We start from the raw sequence: 12,572 nt of genomic DNA on the forward strand, positions 1-12,572 counted from the left end.
CGACGGCAATCAAGCAAGCACCCCTCAGCCGCGCGTAGGTGTGTGTTTGGTTGTATGGACAACGGGAGGCCACTGTTGTCCTTCTTGATTCGACACATCAGTTACGACGAGTCACGACGCTCAACGGTACCCAACTGCTTTTAATAGGGTGGGAGATCAATTAAGCGATGATCCGGGGAGCGGTGACGATAATCAATACGCGTCCAGTCAGGATTTGGTTCCGTCGGAAGCTGATGTTGTTTGCTGTCTTTATTGTTTTTTTTTTTTTTTTTTTTTTTTTTTTTTTCCCTTCCACAATTTCTATCTTGTTATGGGTTGCAAAAAGTTCTGCTGAATCTTCCCTCCCCATCACCAAGTGCTTCTCATATCGTCATTTCTTACTCGTCACAAAAATAGCGAGCTGATTTCCAAATGGAGACGTCCAAGAAATTTTATTTTTGGTGTGCGTGGCGGGCACTTTGGTCCACCGTTGGTGATGAAGTGAAAATTCGACAAGATTTCTCTCACTTGTGTTTTGTTTGTTGCTTTGGCGTCCCCGGAAAGAGGAACTTTTGTCAGAGAAAATTACCCAAGTACCTATGGTTTGGTTTATTGAACCCGGGTTTCGTATGCACACTCTCTTTTGCGGGGTCCCCACCTGAACCTGGGGAGTTGTTTGAATGCTTTGCGTCCCCCCCTGGTTTGGGCTACAAGCGAAGAAGAAAATCATAATTGCCCAGGGCCCCAGAGGAGCCCCCGAGATTGGCACCGGCAATGTCCCGGTCGGGGGTAGGAACCAACGATCCGGTTCGCCTATGCTCGAGCTTCAAGCCACTCGGCATTACCAGAGGCTGGCTACCTGGTAATTGGCAATTCTTTTTCTTTCTCATGGGGGTTCAGAAAAAAAAGCACGGATTCAGGGGTTTGAGCGAGAGCATCGCCGATGCTTTTCTTCTTTTCTCGCCGCAGAATAATTTGGAAAATACCTCCGGAGAGGGAGGGAGGATGCCTGCATTGCTGTCGATATTTTGTTCTTGCTTTCGTCTTTGGCGGTCAAGGGGTAAAAAAAAAAAAAAAAAAAAAATCAAATCGGTTGCTGCTACCCTCCGAGACAAACAATAACATTTTTTCTTATCGTTTTTCCGTCCGTGAAATGTCTGTCGCAGACGGGGAGCTACCGGGGACAAGACGTACAGGCCAAATTACACTGAAGCAAAAGCTAGTTCTGGTGGGGGATTAGCCCGGGCGTAGCATCCGGGCTCAATACGACCCCACGCAAAGGCATCTCCGTCAATCAGAAGAGATTGTGAGCAAACAAAGAAGCAAGCAAAGAAAGGGAAGGGAGGTGGAAATGTATGCAAAGAAGAAAAGCGGTCAAGGCGCACAATGCCTGTACCCCGGGTGTGCGAAGCTTATTGAGGAAAAAATTGATAGCAGCGTCGGTCTCCTTTGCCTATCTTTGTCTTATCCTTTGCGGTCGCGTTCAAATTCGGTAGATATTGAATCGGGTTGAAAACAAGGTTTTTGATTTTGGGTGGAGGACGTAAACATTACTTCGTCATTCAAGATAATGTCTTGCGGGGAATTCTTTTTTTCTTTTCCAATACATTACGTCGTACAAATTGTAGTCTGGTACTAGAGAGACACAATGAGAAAATAATAATAAGAATAAAAAGAATAAAAAATAAAAAAAAGAGGAGGAAAGGAAATCGGAATTTGATGCCATTTACCAGCAGTAGTGCCGTGCCTATCTGCATTTGGGTCTCGGGAAGGACAACATTGAAATGTTTAATTCAAGACATTTCTTGGGTGTATTCCGCCATGCAATAACGGCAGTATGATGGACAAGGTTCCAAGTACCATACATACCCCAGAAGCGCGGGTATCGTACAGCAAGCAGAGCAGAGTACCTTCTGCCCTACAGCCTGCCCGCACCGCCCACCAAGAACCGCAGTATGCTTACGGTCCTGCTTACCTATGTGCTTATTTTGGCCAAACAAGATGCAGAGTAAGGAGCTAAATTCGGACACACATACAATACAAATACAGTACACATACGAGCAAAACACACAGCCACGGACCAAACTCACCCAACCGTCTCGTTTGTTGTGCATCCTGGTTCACCCCAGATTCGAGAGCATGTACAAAAGAGAGTTACGATGCTAATGATGACGGCTCCGATTCGGACTGATTATTTACCCTGCGAGATGACAACATGATCTGGGGAAGAAACGGACGGCCAGGTACGCAGTCTCAAAAGTTGCATTTGTGTCTTTTTCGATTTTTTTATGCTTTTGAGCGTGATTCGGACCTAATTTGGAACGAGACGAATGTTAACTTTCTGCTTGCAATGGGGACGATACGCGCTTAGAAATTAAGGGTATCCACAATTGACCGACCATTCTGCCGCCCCGTCTCGTGGAAGCTTTCTGAGAATTGCGACGCTCGGGGTAGGGCTTGGGCTATCGTCGCGCGCACTGGTCTGCCATGAATCAGCCCGCCTGCAACTCGGAATATGCGGTCAGTGGGGTTTTGAAATTGAGAACCAAGTCAAAAGCAACCTAGGGCAGAAAAACCGAAACGAAAAAAATAATGGTGGCGTCGATGCATTATTCAGTCCCGAAATGGGTGTGGATGTTTGCTATGGACGTGCCACTCTGAATTAGACAAGCCCAGTTCAGGCAGGAGGGAAAAAAAAACGAGAGAGAAAAAAAAAAAAGAGAGTTGTGATGCAATGTCCCGCGCCGTGCACTCGAAACGAATGCAACCAATTCGTCCCCCCCCCTCAATTTGCTTTCTCCCGATATAGTCACTGCTCATACGCAAGCTGTTACGATTACTCCGTATACGTCTATCTATTTTTGTTTCTGAACTCTCATTGTAGTAATTAACTATATTATCAAGATGGGGAGCAAGGCCTAACCGTGGGTCAGAAAAGAATAGTCTAGACTAGAGCGTGACTTTGGATGCGTACATCTCTGTCAGTAATTAAGCCTAGAAGCATCAATGACTGTTGATCCTTTGGGCGCTAGCGAGATGGCAGTGGAAGGCTGGGCCAGACCATGCAAACCGTGGGTTCTAGCGGTCTACGATACGGGTATTATGGGTCGGGCTGGCCCTGGTGCTCGGTGTGCTTGAAGGGAGTCTTTCCTGTGGGACCCGTCACGGAAAGGCAAGGGTATGCTCCCCACCCCTGCCCACACTTTTGGCTGGAACTAGTAAGTGCCCCAGGACCTATCTCCCGTGCATGCTTCTGGATTGTCTCCATGCCCTTCTTCCCGAACGTCCTCGAGAAGATCCGGTTCGCACACCCTTGTCTGACAGGGAGGAGCGGTCAACCCGGACAGGAAATAATGGTTGGTTTGCAGCCGAGAGTACCTAGGTACCTACCTCTCCACTAAGAGATGGGAAAAATGGCGGTGTTGTCGCTTGGTGGCCGTTTGCTTTTCGGGACCCTTTTTGGGCCAGGCCCTTGTCTTACTACAAGGTTACTTACTCCCTTGGGCACCGCGTGGGGGCCCCAAAATACCTGGGGGGTGGTGTCAAGGGGCTTGCACTTTCCTTGTCTGTAAGATGGTAAGGAATGGATGAGATTGTTGACTCACGATAGATATAACATAACATCGCCCGTGCCTCACCCCCCCCAGATTTCTGTTCTTCCGTAGCACGGTTCTCTTATGAATTTTTTATTTTATATTCTCGTATCTCACACATCGAAAAATCCTAAACTAAGACACCGACATAACTATCATCTGTCGCTCCCAACCTAAAGAGCCCAAGCACATTACCAAAAATATCAACCACACCGCACTACACCGCTCTACTATCAACAGACCTGCATATTATTACATTTAGGTTCCCCTCCTGATTCTTGCTCGACACCGACATACATTACGCTAGTGGGTTACCGACACGCAGCGCATGAAAAACAAGCGCCACGTCAGTTGCATCGCGCATACTCGACATATTTAATCAAATTCGACCGACTTTATAAGAAGACGTGCCTCTCGCAACCAAAGCTCGAGATCTTTTCCTTTGCGAGTTTCCACACAGACAAACACGCACTCATCAACCAACACCTTTTACGACACATATACTCATCACACAAAACAACCGCAGCCATGTCGGCCTATAGCCCGTACGGCTCTTACAGCTCTCTCTACACAACATCAGCACCCATGGAGATTGGATCAGGAAGCTTCCTGTCGAGGCCACGATATGCGACCATGGACAGCTACAACACTACCAGTTTCCCTTCGTGGCCCAGGCGGTCCTCGCTTTCCGAGTCTGAGCAAGCCGACCACCCCGCGACTTCTTTCCTCTCGGACGAGGATCTCATCTTTGACACCGACCCCTTCTCAGAGGATGACGCGCGCAGCGTCTCGAGCAGCGGCAGTGGCTCTTGCTCGCCAAACCAGCCAACCCGCTACGATGTCCGCGCCGAGGAGGAAGAGGCACGGAGGCAACTCCAGCGTCAGCAAAAGGCTGCCCTGCAGCGTCAAGCACTGCAGATGATTCAGGAGGAGAAGGAGCGCCGCCGAACCATGAGGCAACGCCAGCTCCAGCGCAGGAAGTCAAGCGGCCCGTCTACCAAGTCAAAGACGGCCAGTGCCGCCATGGATCCCATCGCAGAGTGACGTGATCACGACCTGGATCCGAGTCACTTTGGGGGTATCCGATAACGAAATTGATAATAATACTGCGACGCACATACCAACCAACAAAAAAAAACCCACCATCCCACCACTCACATACCAAAACACACGCACACACAACTCAACACCCCACCCTCTCAAAAGCACACCTTCGCTCGTATCAGACGAGGGCAAGCTGGGGCGTGGCACAGAGCTTCCTCGTCCAAGGTCCTTGGAGCGAGTGAAAATAGAGGTAAGCTGAGTCAACCCCCACCCCCAATCTCTTCCACATGCTTGCTGCACACCCGCCTGAAAATGAATCGGATCGCTAACCCGACTTTTTCCCGTATAGTACATATTACTCATTCATAATTAACATACCCCTCACATTACCACATACCTACGATAATTTCATCCCACCACTATCAGGCGAATTTAGCCCTATTTCATTCCACGATTATTAGCCCTATTTCATTCCACGATTATTTTTGGGGGTGGCATCCCATTTTATGACGACCTTTTCCGCCTTATCAATTTTTAGCATTCAGCGTCTTTTCCACCGACGGCCCGAGGTTGACAGATGTGCCACTGGCTGTTTCAGTGTCTTCTCTGCTCCTCCGTAACTTCTACATCAAATTTTACCCACCACTGCTTGTTTATTTCCATTTTATTTCCATCTCATTCCCTCTGGAACACATTTTCTTTTATTGCATGGATTTGGCTACGGAGGACAAAAGTTTACATGGGCGATCCACTGCAAATCACGCAGCATCGTCACAAGATATCCGCTTTCGGTTGGCAGTTTAGCACCGAGGCTTCGGCATTGTTGTGAGACTATTTTGTCTCTTTATTTTTCTCATCTTGAGCTTTATGTGCTCGCAGGCGTCACAGGACTTTAATCCCTGATTGGAAATTTGGGCCTTTTTCACTATTATTATCCTTTTATTACATTGGCTTTGTATGAGATACCGGAGGAACACAGGCAAAGTCCAAACTCCTGGCGAACCTACTTGCAGTAGGGAATCGCGATTGATCTTTTATTTTCCTTTCACCTAGCGAGCGCATGATACCCCCACACTACCACACTTAGGATAGTTAGTTTAGTCTTTAGGATAGTCATTCAACCCTTTACACCGTCATCTGTTCTACTCCACGATATTCATTTTCCCTACTGTGACCGCCCTCCCTGCCTTGAGACCATGACCACAGCGGGCCTAATGAAACCACGCGTCATGCTTGTCACGGAAAAGAAATCTTCCTTGAGAGGACAGCTGCACACATGTAGGATATTGGTGACTCGTTTGTCTCGGGGCTTTCTCGCCGCCGCCTCCCCATTTAGGGCCGAAGGTGACTTGTCGGACCCGGTTATGGATCCCCCCGTACCGGCCAAACTTCCTCCGTGGAGCATCGGATCAAGGGAAATCCGAATGTGGGTTTTTCTCCGACACTGTACAATTTACAAATGTTTCCAAAGTTGTTGGCCTTACAAGGAACAGCCCCCAACATAGCCATAAATGCCCCAGTTACAACCCACAATGAGTCACCTTGGATCAGGAGCTTCAAGTATATAGGGGGTAGCTTTGTACGTAACAATATCCTTTTTTTTTTGCCAAGGGCAGGCCAAAATGCCTCAAACAACTAAAACGTAGGAGAACGGGTTATTGTCCAGCGTATGTACTTGTGGCCCCTGATGAAGTCTTGAGTGTGGATGCTTGTCTCAACCGCGAAGGTCGATCGATACTCATCAGGTGCAGGGTAGGTGGTTTAGATCAAAGGAGAGTATACTCGAGTCTCAATGGCACCTACCCTGTACCTATCACATAGTCGAATGATGCCAACCGTCTCATCCATCCAAGAGTTCACTCCCAAGATACGAATGATTTGAGGACTTTGATAGCAACAGCAGCTTTACTTCCTGCACGATGGTAATATTCAGAAATTAACGTCCTCACAGCATCTGTTCCTCATGTCGTGGGGGGCCCAGCGGCACCATATTGGGAAATCCATATCGCGATCCCCTATCGTGGCTTTTGGGTTTAGTGCGAAGGCGCGACAATGTGACTTGCTTGTTGATGTTGACGAAACTATCAATGTGACAGGGTGATGTGATTGACAGGGTAGGTCAGCCTCGAGACGCCGAGGCTTATGTTTTTTTGTGATTTGTCAGTTCGTTACTAAGTTCCTTTCTAACCAATACAACAAAGATGTACATCCATCGACCTTGGAAGAGCAGAAGTATCAACTCCCACCACCGAGCAGAAACTCCCCTTTGCATTAACGGTTGATTTTTTTTCCCTTGAAGAAACCACAGCACACCAGAATCAAAGTAAGCCATGCCGCTGTATGTGGCTTGGACGGTGAAAATGCCACGTCGATGGGAAATGACGGGCTCGTCGGGCACTAATACATCAAAAAAGGAAGAGAAAAAGGAAGAAAGGGAAGGAGACCACCACTTTCTTACTGGGTAAAAGAAAAGAAAAGAATAGAAGAAAAAAACGAAAAAAAAAAAAAAACAATCGCGCATAACATTCTTTCGTCCTTTTTTTTCTCTCTTTCTCTCTCTCTTTCTTTCTTACTGCTGATCCTTCAGGGTCTCGCCGAGTCCAGCCCGTTTTGCCGATCAAGAACCTTCATTACGCCGACAATAGAGGATGCATCCCAGACAAGCCAGAGTAACGGTGCTTTTTCCATTCTTCCTGGGCGGTGGTTGCACCACGGGCTTGGCAAGAACTTGCCCCGGGCGAAAATAGCGTACATATCATGATCGGTTAACCCTAGCATGCCATCCGATATTTCGCTTGCAGGGTGACGAGATTTTTTGTCTATATGGCAGAATATTTTGAGTTGGGCTGTGAACTTGTCTCCTTCCTTCTTTTTCTATCCCCATCATCTCAGACAGACTGGTTAAAGTCATCGTCCTGTCATCCGATTGCTCTGCGAAAAACCTTTCCCGCAAAATCACATAGGAAGACATGATATGTTGATCTTTATAAGAGCTAAGATAGCAGAGTGTGATTGGGATAGCAATCAATGCAAATTGAAACTTGTATCTTATTCGTGTATTGTTGACAAGTAAAGGTGCCTTGTTGACTTTTCAACGTTGTGATGGATGGAACTGTAACTGTAAGAAATCATGCACAAACGCGCCCCCAATCAGTGGCTCTTGTATGGCCTGCGGTTCCTGATTTGCCTTTTGGTCATGCCCTCAGTCCAATAGTTGACCGGCCGAGAACGGCTCCTAAAGTGGCCCAAGACTTAACTTCATGTTATAATAAATATTGGCAAAATGTTCCCCTCACTCGTCAACTTTTTGCATCCGCTTTGCGGCCACTTTACTGATATGAATAATTTCCATTTATTTCTGATAGCATCGATAGCTGCCATCCAGGTACTGGAAGCGGATAAAGCATTGGAAGATTGAGTAACAGTCCCTCCGAGTGACCAGGACGAGGCTTCCCATATGCATTTCATCCGAATCGTTCCTGTCCAGCCAAGCTTCATGCCCAGAGCAGCCGTACTCATTGGATCGGGTACAACGTTAGGTGAATACTACCCTTAAAAGTCGTGTAAATGGCAGGTTATACAATGCACCACCGAGCTGGCCGCGCAGTCTGCAATACAACTCTGTCATTCTGCAACCACCCAAAAAATGCAGCACCACAGAAACTTGGGACGGTTTCGAAAGCAGAGATACTCCTATGTGCCTGTTTTTGAGGGCCCCCCTTTTTTTCCCTTCCCAAGGTCCCAGGTTTGTCCGCTTATCGGCCGTTTCTCTTGGTAGACCCGAGTGGCTGGTGGCAGGGGGAAAATGCGAGATGGCTGCTTAGAATTATGTACAGACAAGTAGTGGATGGGTGAGTGTGCATCTGTGCTGTGCCTGTGTGATATGAGTTTGTATTTCAGCCAGTAACCCGCTCAGGGGGAAAGGGCAGAGTTATAATAGGTAGGGAATCAATGTCTGCTCGTTCAATTTTGTAGCAACCAATGCTATTGGGTCGTTGTTGAAAGCGTATACAAAAAAACAGGGTTGAAGCCCTCCATTATTCTCGTCCTGCGATATACCTACTCATCTAAGCTTATAATATTGAGGGTGGATGGTGATAAAAATCTAAAAAAAAATTCCATGGCCCGCTAACTGTCGAGAAGGTACGGACCAGTCGGAAGCTACCCTGTCCTACCTTATTCTGTTTGGGCTTATATCTAAGCATGGTTCAAGAATCTTTCCATATCGTTGAGTGGAGGCAGGGATCTGCAGGGCCTTCGTGATAGTGACGAGAGATGCGTGTGATTCATGCTGTGCAAGCTTATTGCACAAGTCATCTCCCTCCTAAAGATAGATATCTAGCTTTAAAAAAGTAGGAATAAACCAGTGCTCAAATATCTCTCAACTTTACACCGCCGAATGCTTCCAAGCATAATCGGAATCTTTTTGATCTCTCTCTCTCTCTCTCTCTCCAGCATCCAATAGTCGCCATCTTAAACATGAGGGGGAACTAGCGTTCTTAGTCCTCGATCTGGATGCAAACCCCTGGCGGGCGGGAGGTCTAAAATGTGATATCGGAAACCAAAACAAGGATCGGAAGGCCGATACCGAGCCCTGGTACACTAAATGGCAACTCGCATGAGAGGGGCAAAAAGGCGATGAGGGAGGAACCGCTTCTTTCAGAAAAATAAAGCTTTCTTTTGAATATGCGAGAAAAGCAAACCCTGGACAGGAGAGACCAGGAAATACGACAGTTGCGCCCGCCAGCATTGCGGATTTTTCAGCTTCACCGCACTCGTCCCCTTGCTGTGCCTTCACCCCGCATCAACAAAAAAGGAAAGCCAAAGCTCCCGCTTGGCACAATTTTAAAGATGAGATAAAGGTGGTCAGGGGAGGTTTGAGGATGTATGGAGTGCCGATGCAACCTTTTGAACCTTCATCTTGTCACTTTCCCCTCCTTCTTATGAATATCGAATCGAAATTGTCACCGAAATTTTGACCCGCTCCATTGTCAACAAACGGACCCCGCAAGTGCCAAACGCCATGACATGGAGAAAACAAATATTGATCCCCGGCGCTGGCTTGATCTCCTGCATTGTGGCTTCTACAAACGGCCGGCAGCAGGTCGATTGCGGATGTGGTGTGGTAAGCAAAGGCCCGCTCGCATGGTGGTATCTCAATGCGCGGGGAAAGAAAGCTTCATGGGCTCCGGGGCTGGATTGCAAATCATGGAAAGCCTCGTTCCACTGGGCGGCCCGGGTAGCCTCGCTAAGGTGTGGCAGCATGAACTCTCAAGGCACAAAAATTCCCTCTCAACTAGGCAATTTTCATGCAGAAAGTCGCAGTACTATTCCATATCATCCCAGCACTACTGGGTAATGGAGCGTGGCCATGCCAATGAGCTCGACGCGAGTTGCCATTCATACGACTTTGCAAGGCGTTTTTTTCTTCTCCAACAAATGGGAAGGAAAGAAAACAGACAAGAGGAGAAAAACGGCACGGAGAGTATCCCAAGTCCCGCTTACACAACGGTGTAGCACGTGCTTTGCGTGTGCCACCATGCTTGCGCCGTAAAAACGGCTCGCTAAGGATTAATTCGCACTTGTATATGTCACGTCCTGGCATCAGCTTGTGAATTCTAAATCGCGCCCAAGACAAAATAAATGGCTTGCAGCTCCTTGGGGGGCCCGGAGGACAAGGACCTGCATCTTGGATACGGACTAGGGTCATGCAGCCCAAATGCAGAAGGCTGCGTGCGTTAGGTAGAGATATCTACCTTTAGGTAAGCTATCTTAGGTTTGCAAGGTAGATAAATAGTCAAGGTATCGAGCAAGCAGCCTGAGAGCTGGCAAGACACGATGTCCTTGTTTTGCAGCCTTGCTTGGATCATGTGAGCATGTCGTTATGGGGGCCAAAACAACCAGCTACTGAATGATCGCTAAATATGTCTGCAATGGATGTCTGCTCCTGAGCCGGTTGATATGTGCATGAGGGGTTTTCTTGATTCTTTTTCCGTTTCCAGCTTCCTGTATCGACGAGTGATTGTTGACTCTTGGCAAATACCAAAGCTCGTATATGTCGTGCTTTGCGTCTGAGACAGCCTCGCCAATTTAGGTAGATCTGTATTGTATTAGGTTGTCATATATCACTTTAGCATTTTTGTCGTTTGCAGTTATCGGGACAATGCTTTGTCCTCTCGTCATTGAGATCAAAGTTTAAAAGTCGTCGCATGGTTAATTACGGGTATGTACTTTCAAAGGTGGTGAAGAAAAGTTGTGGTTCGTCTGAAAGTGGGGATTGGTATCCTACCTAGAGCAGGGGATGTTCAACGTTCAACGCACATCTTTGCCAGGGGAGCGACTGAACAATGGGTGGGGTTAGCAAAAGACGGGTCGAAGCATCTGGGTTAGCGCCCGACCCCTGCTTGATCTCACTGCATCTCCAGCGAATGGGAGACCATAACTGCGAACTGGCCACGGGCCGGCGCTTACGGAGACTCTTGAGTGGACTGACAACCCTGTCCTCTACCCCGCCCATCACCCAAACCACGCCGACGACGATGGCTCTGAAGAAGTTTGTCTTCTGTCACTGGCTGTTTTTCCTCCGCAGCAGTCCAGCAGGGAACATTACATTGCGCGCAACGGGGGCCAGAGCGACGCTAGCTCTGGTCGCTTCGCCCAGGAACTCGATCTTTTTTTTTTTTTTTTTTTTTTTTTTTTTTTTTTTTGACGTCTTTTGCCATCCGGAACAGTCATGAGAATCACGCCCCCTTCGTCATCGCAAGTCTGTCAATCTTCGGACGCGCCCTGGAACGAGGCGAGAAGCTGCTAGAACGAGGCGAAGCCAACGCCACGATATATGGACCGAATCGCCTCGAGCCATACGGTTATAATCACGAATGCAAGGTACGGGGAAGCTAAAATAAAAGCATCAATGGGAAACATGAATAGCGGACGCCGTACGACCACTCACCTCCCGCAGTTGCAGTCTTGGCCATAGTCACTGGTACATGGCCACCCCATAGCCCCTCCGTCTTGCGGGGCAACAATTCCCGGCCGCCTACCTGTGAGAATTCAGCATTAAGATATCTCTGGATTATCACAGACGCAGGAGTCGAGCGCAGGTGATCAATCCTTTCAAATTATCATCCTTTTTGTGCCCGACTCCAACTCTGAATTTTGGATGGCGCCTTGCATCTTCTCATGCCCGTTTATCCTTGTGTGGTTATACATTGGATTTAAGCCGAGTCGGAATCGCTCAATGCAAGAGAAGTATCTCAATTCCATTTCTTTGTTCTGGGCTCAAATGCAAACACACAGACGGCCACCTGCAGTACATCAATGTATGTATGTACATACATTGCCCACATTTGGAATATTGAACGTACAGTCAGTCTACCAACGCCCTGGTTCCCGCCCTGCAGGGGTCCTTTAACGGTCAAGGGTTTTGTTGCTGGGTGGTTCATCCCACCCCTTCCTCCGCTTTTGCTGATTCTTTACTTTTTTGTTTTTTCTCTTTTTTTTTTCTTTTCTTTTTTTTTTAATTTACTTCTTCCTTGGCTGGGCCTTTCCAATGACAAGGAAGAACCTCGGCAAGCTCTTTCTGCCTCGTCAATGGGCTATGGAGGTAATACTGTCCGTCTCTCATCTTTTATCGCTCGGCCCCCGGGATGTTGGGTTTCTCACTGGCCCTTGTCATTATGTTTCTACTTGCCGCTGTGGTGTACGGGATGCATGCCCCATCATTCCTGGGTCAACCCGTGGTCCCACCGCTTCTTGCACCCGCACATCTTAATGCCTTGAACGTAAATCTGCAGGTTCTTGATGAGCCCTGTATGGGCTGAGCTGGGGGCTTTGTTAATGAGCCGGTCCTGTCTCCGCTCAAGCCCACAGCAAACACGCAAGCATGCAGTCCTCTCTCTGGCTGTTCTGCCCTGCAAGATGATTTCACGCTAGCCGACAAGCCACCAGTCAAGG

The 12,572-nt window shown here is 47.9% G+C and overlaps 3 protein-coding genes across 3 annotated transcripts; 1 reads left to right on the forward strand and 2 right to left on the reverse strand.

The window, feature by feature from the left end:
* Window positions 1-3,079: 3,079 nt before the first annotated feature.
* PgNI_05730 (uncharacterized protein) lies at window positions 3,080-3,543 on the reverse strand (the record flags this gene model as incomplete). Its single annotated transcript, XM_031125761.1, has 2 exons — window positions 3,080-3,296; window positions 3,476-3,543. Coding segments are annotated over 2 exons (285 nt in total), but the record flags the coding sequence as incomplete, so codon positions are not given.
* A 557-nt stretch (window positions 3,544-4,100) lies between these two features.
* Window positions 4,101-4,616, forward strand: PgNI_05731 (uncharacterized protein; the record flags this gene model as incomplete). Its single annotated transcript, XM_031125762.1, has 1 exon — window positions 4,101-4,616. One exon carries the CDS (start codon window positions 4,101-4,103, stop codon window positions 4,614-4,616), a length of 516 nt encoding a protein of 171 aa, XP_030981962.1.
* Window positions 4,617-7,199: 2,583 nt separating this feature from the next.
* On the reverse strand, window positions 7,200-7,370 carry PgNI_05732 (uncharacterized protein; the record flags this gene model as incomplete). Its single annotated transcript, XM_031125763.1, has 1 exon — window positions 7,200-7,370. The coding sequence occupies one exon, from the start codon at window positions 7,368-7,370 to the stop codon at window positions 7,200-7,202; it is 171 nt and encodes a 56-aa protein (XP_030981959.1).
* Window positions 7,371-12,572: the final 5,202 nt, after the last annotated feature.

The sequence above is a fragment of the Pyricularia grisea genome, chromosome I (assembly GCF_004355905.1).
Source record: "Pyricularia grisea strain NI907 chromosome I, whole genome shotgun sequence".
NCBI classification, from domain to species: domain Eukaryota; kingdom Fungi; phylum Ascomycota; class Sordariomycetes; order Magnaporthales; family Pyriculariaceae; genus Pyricularia; species Pyricularia grisea.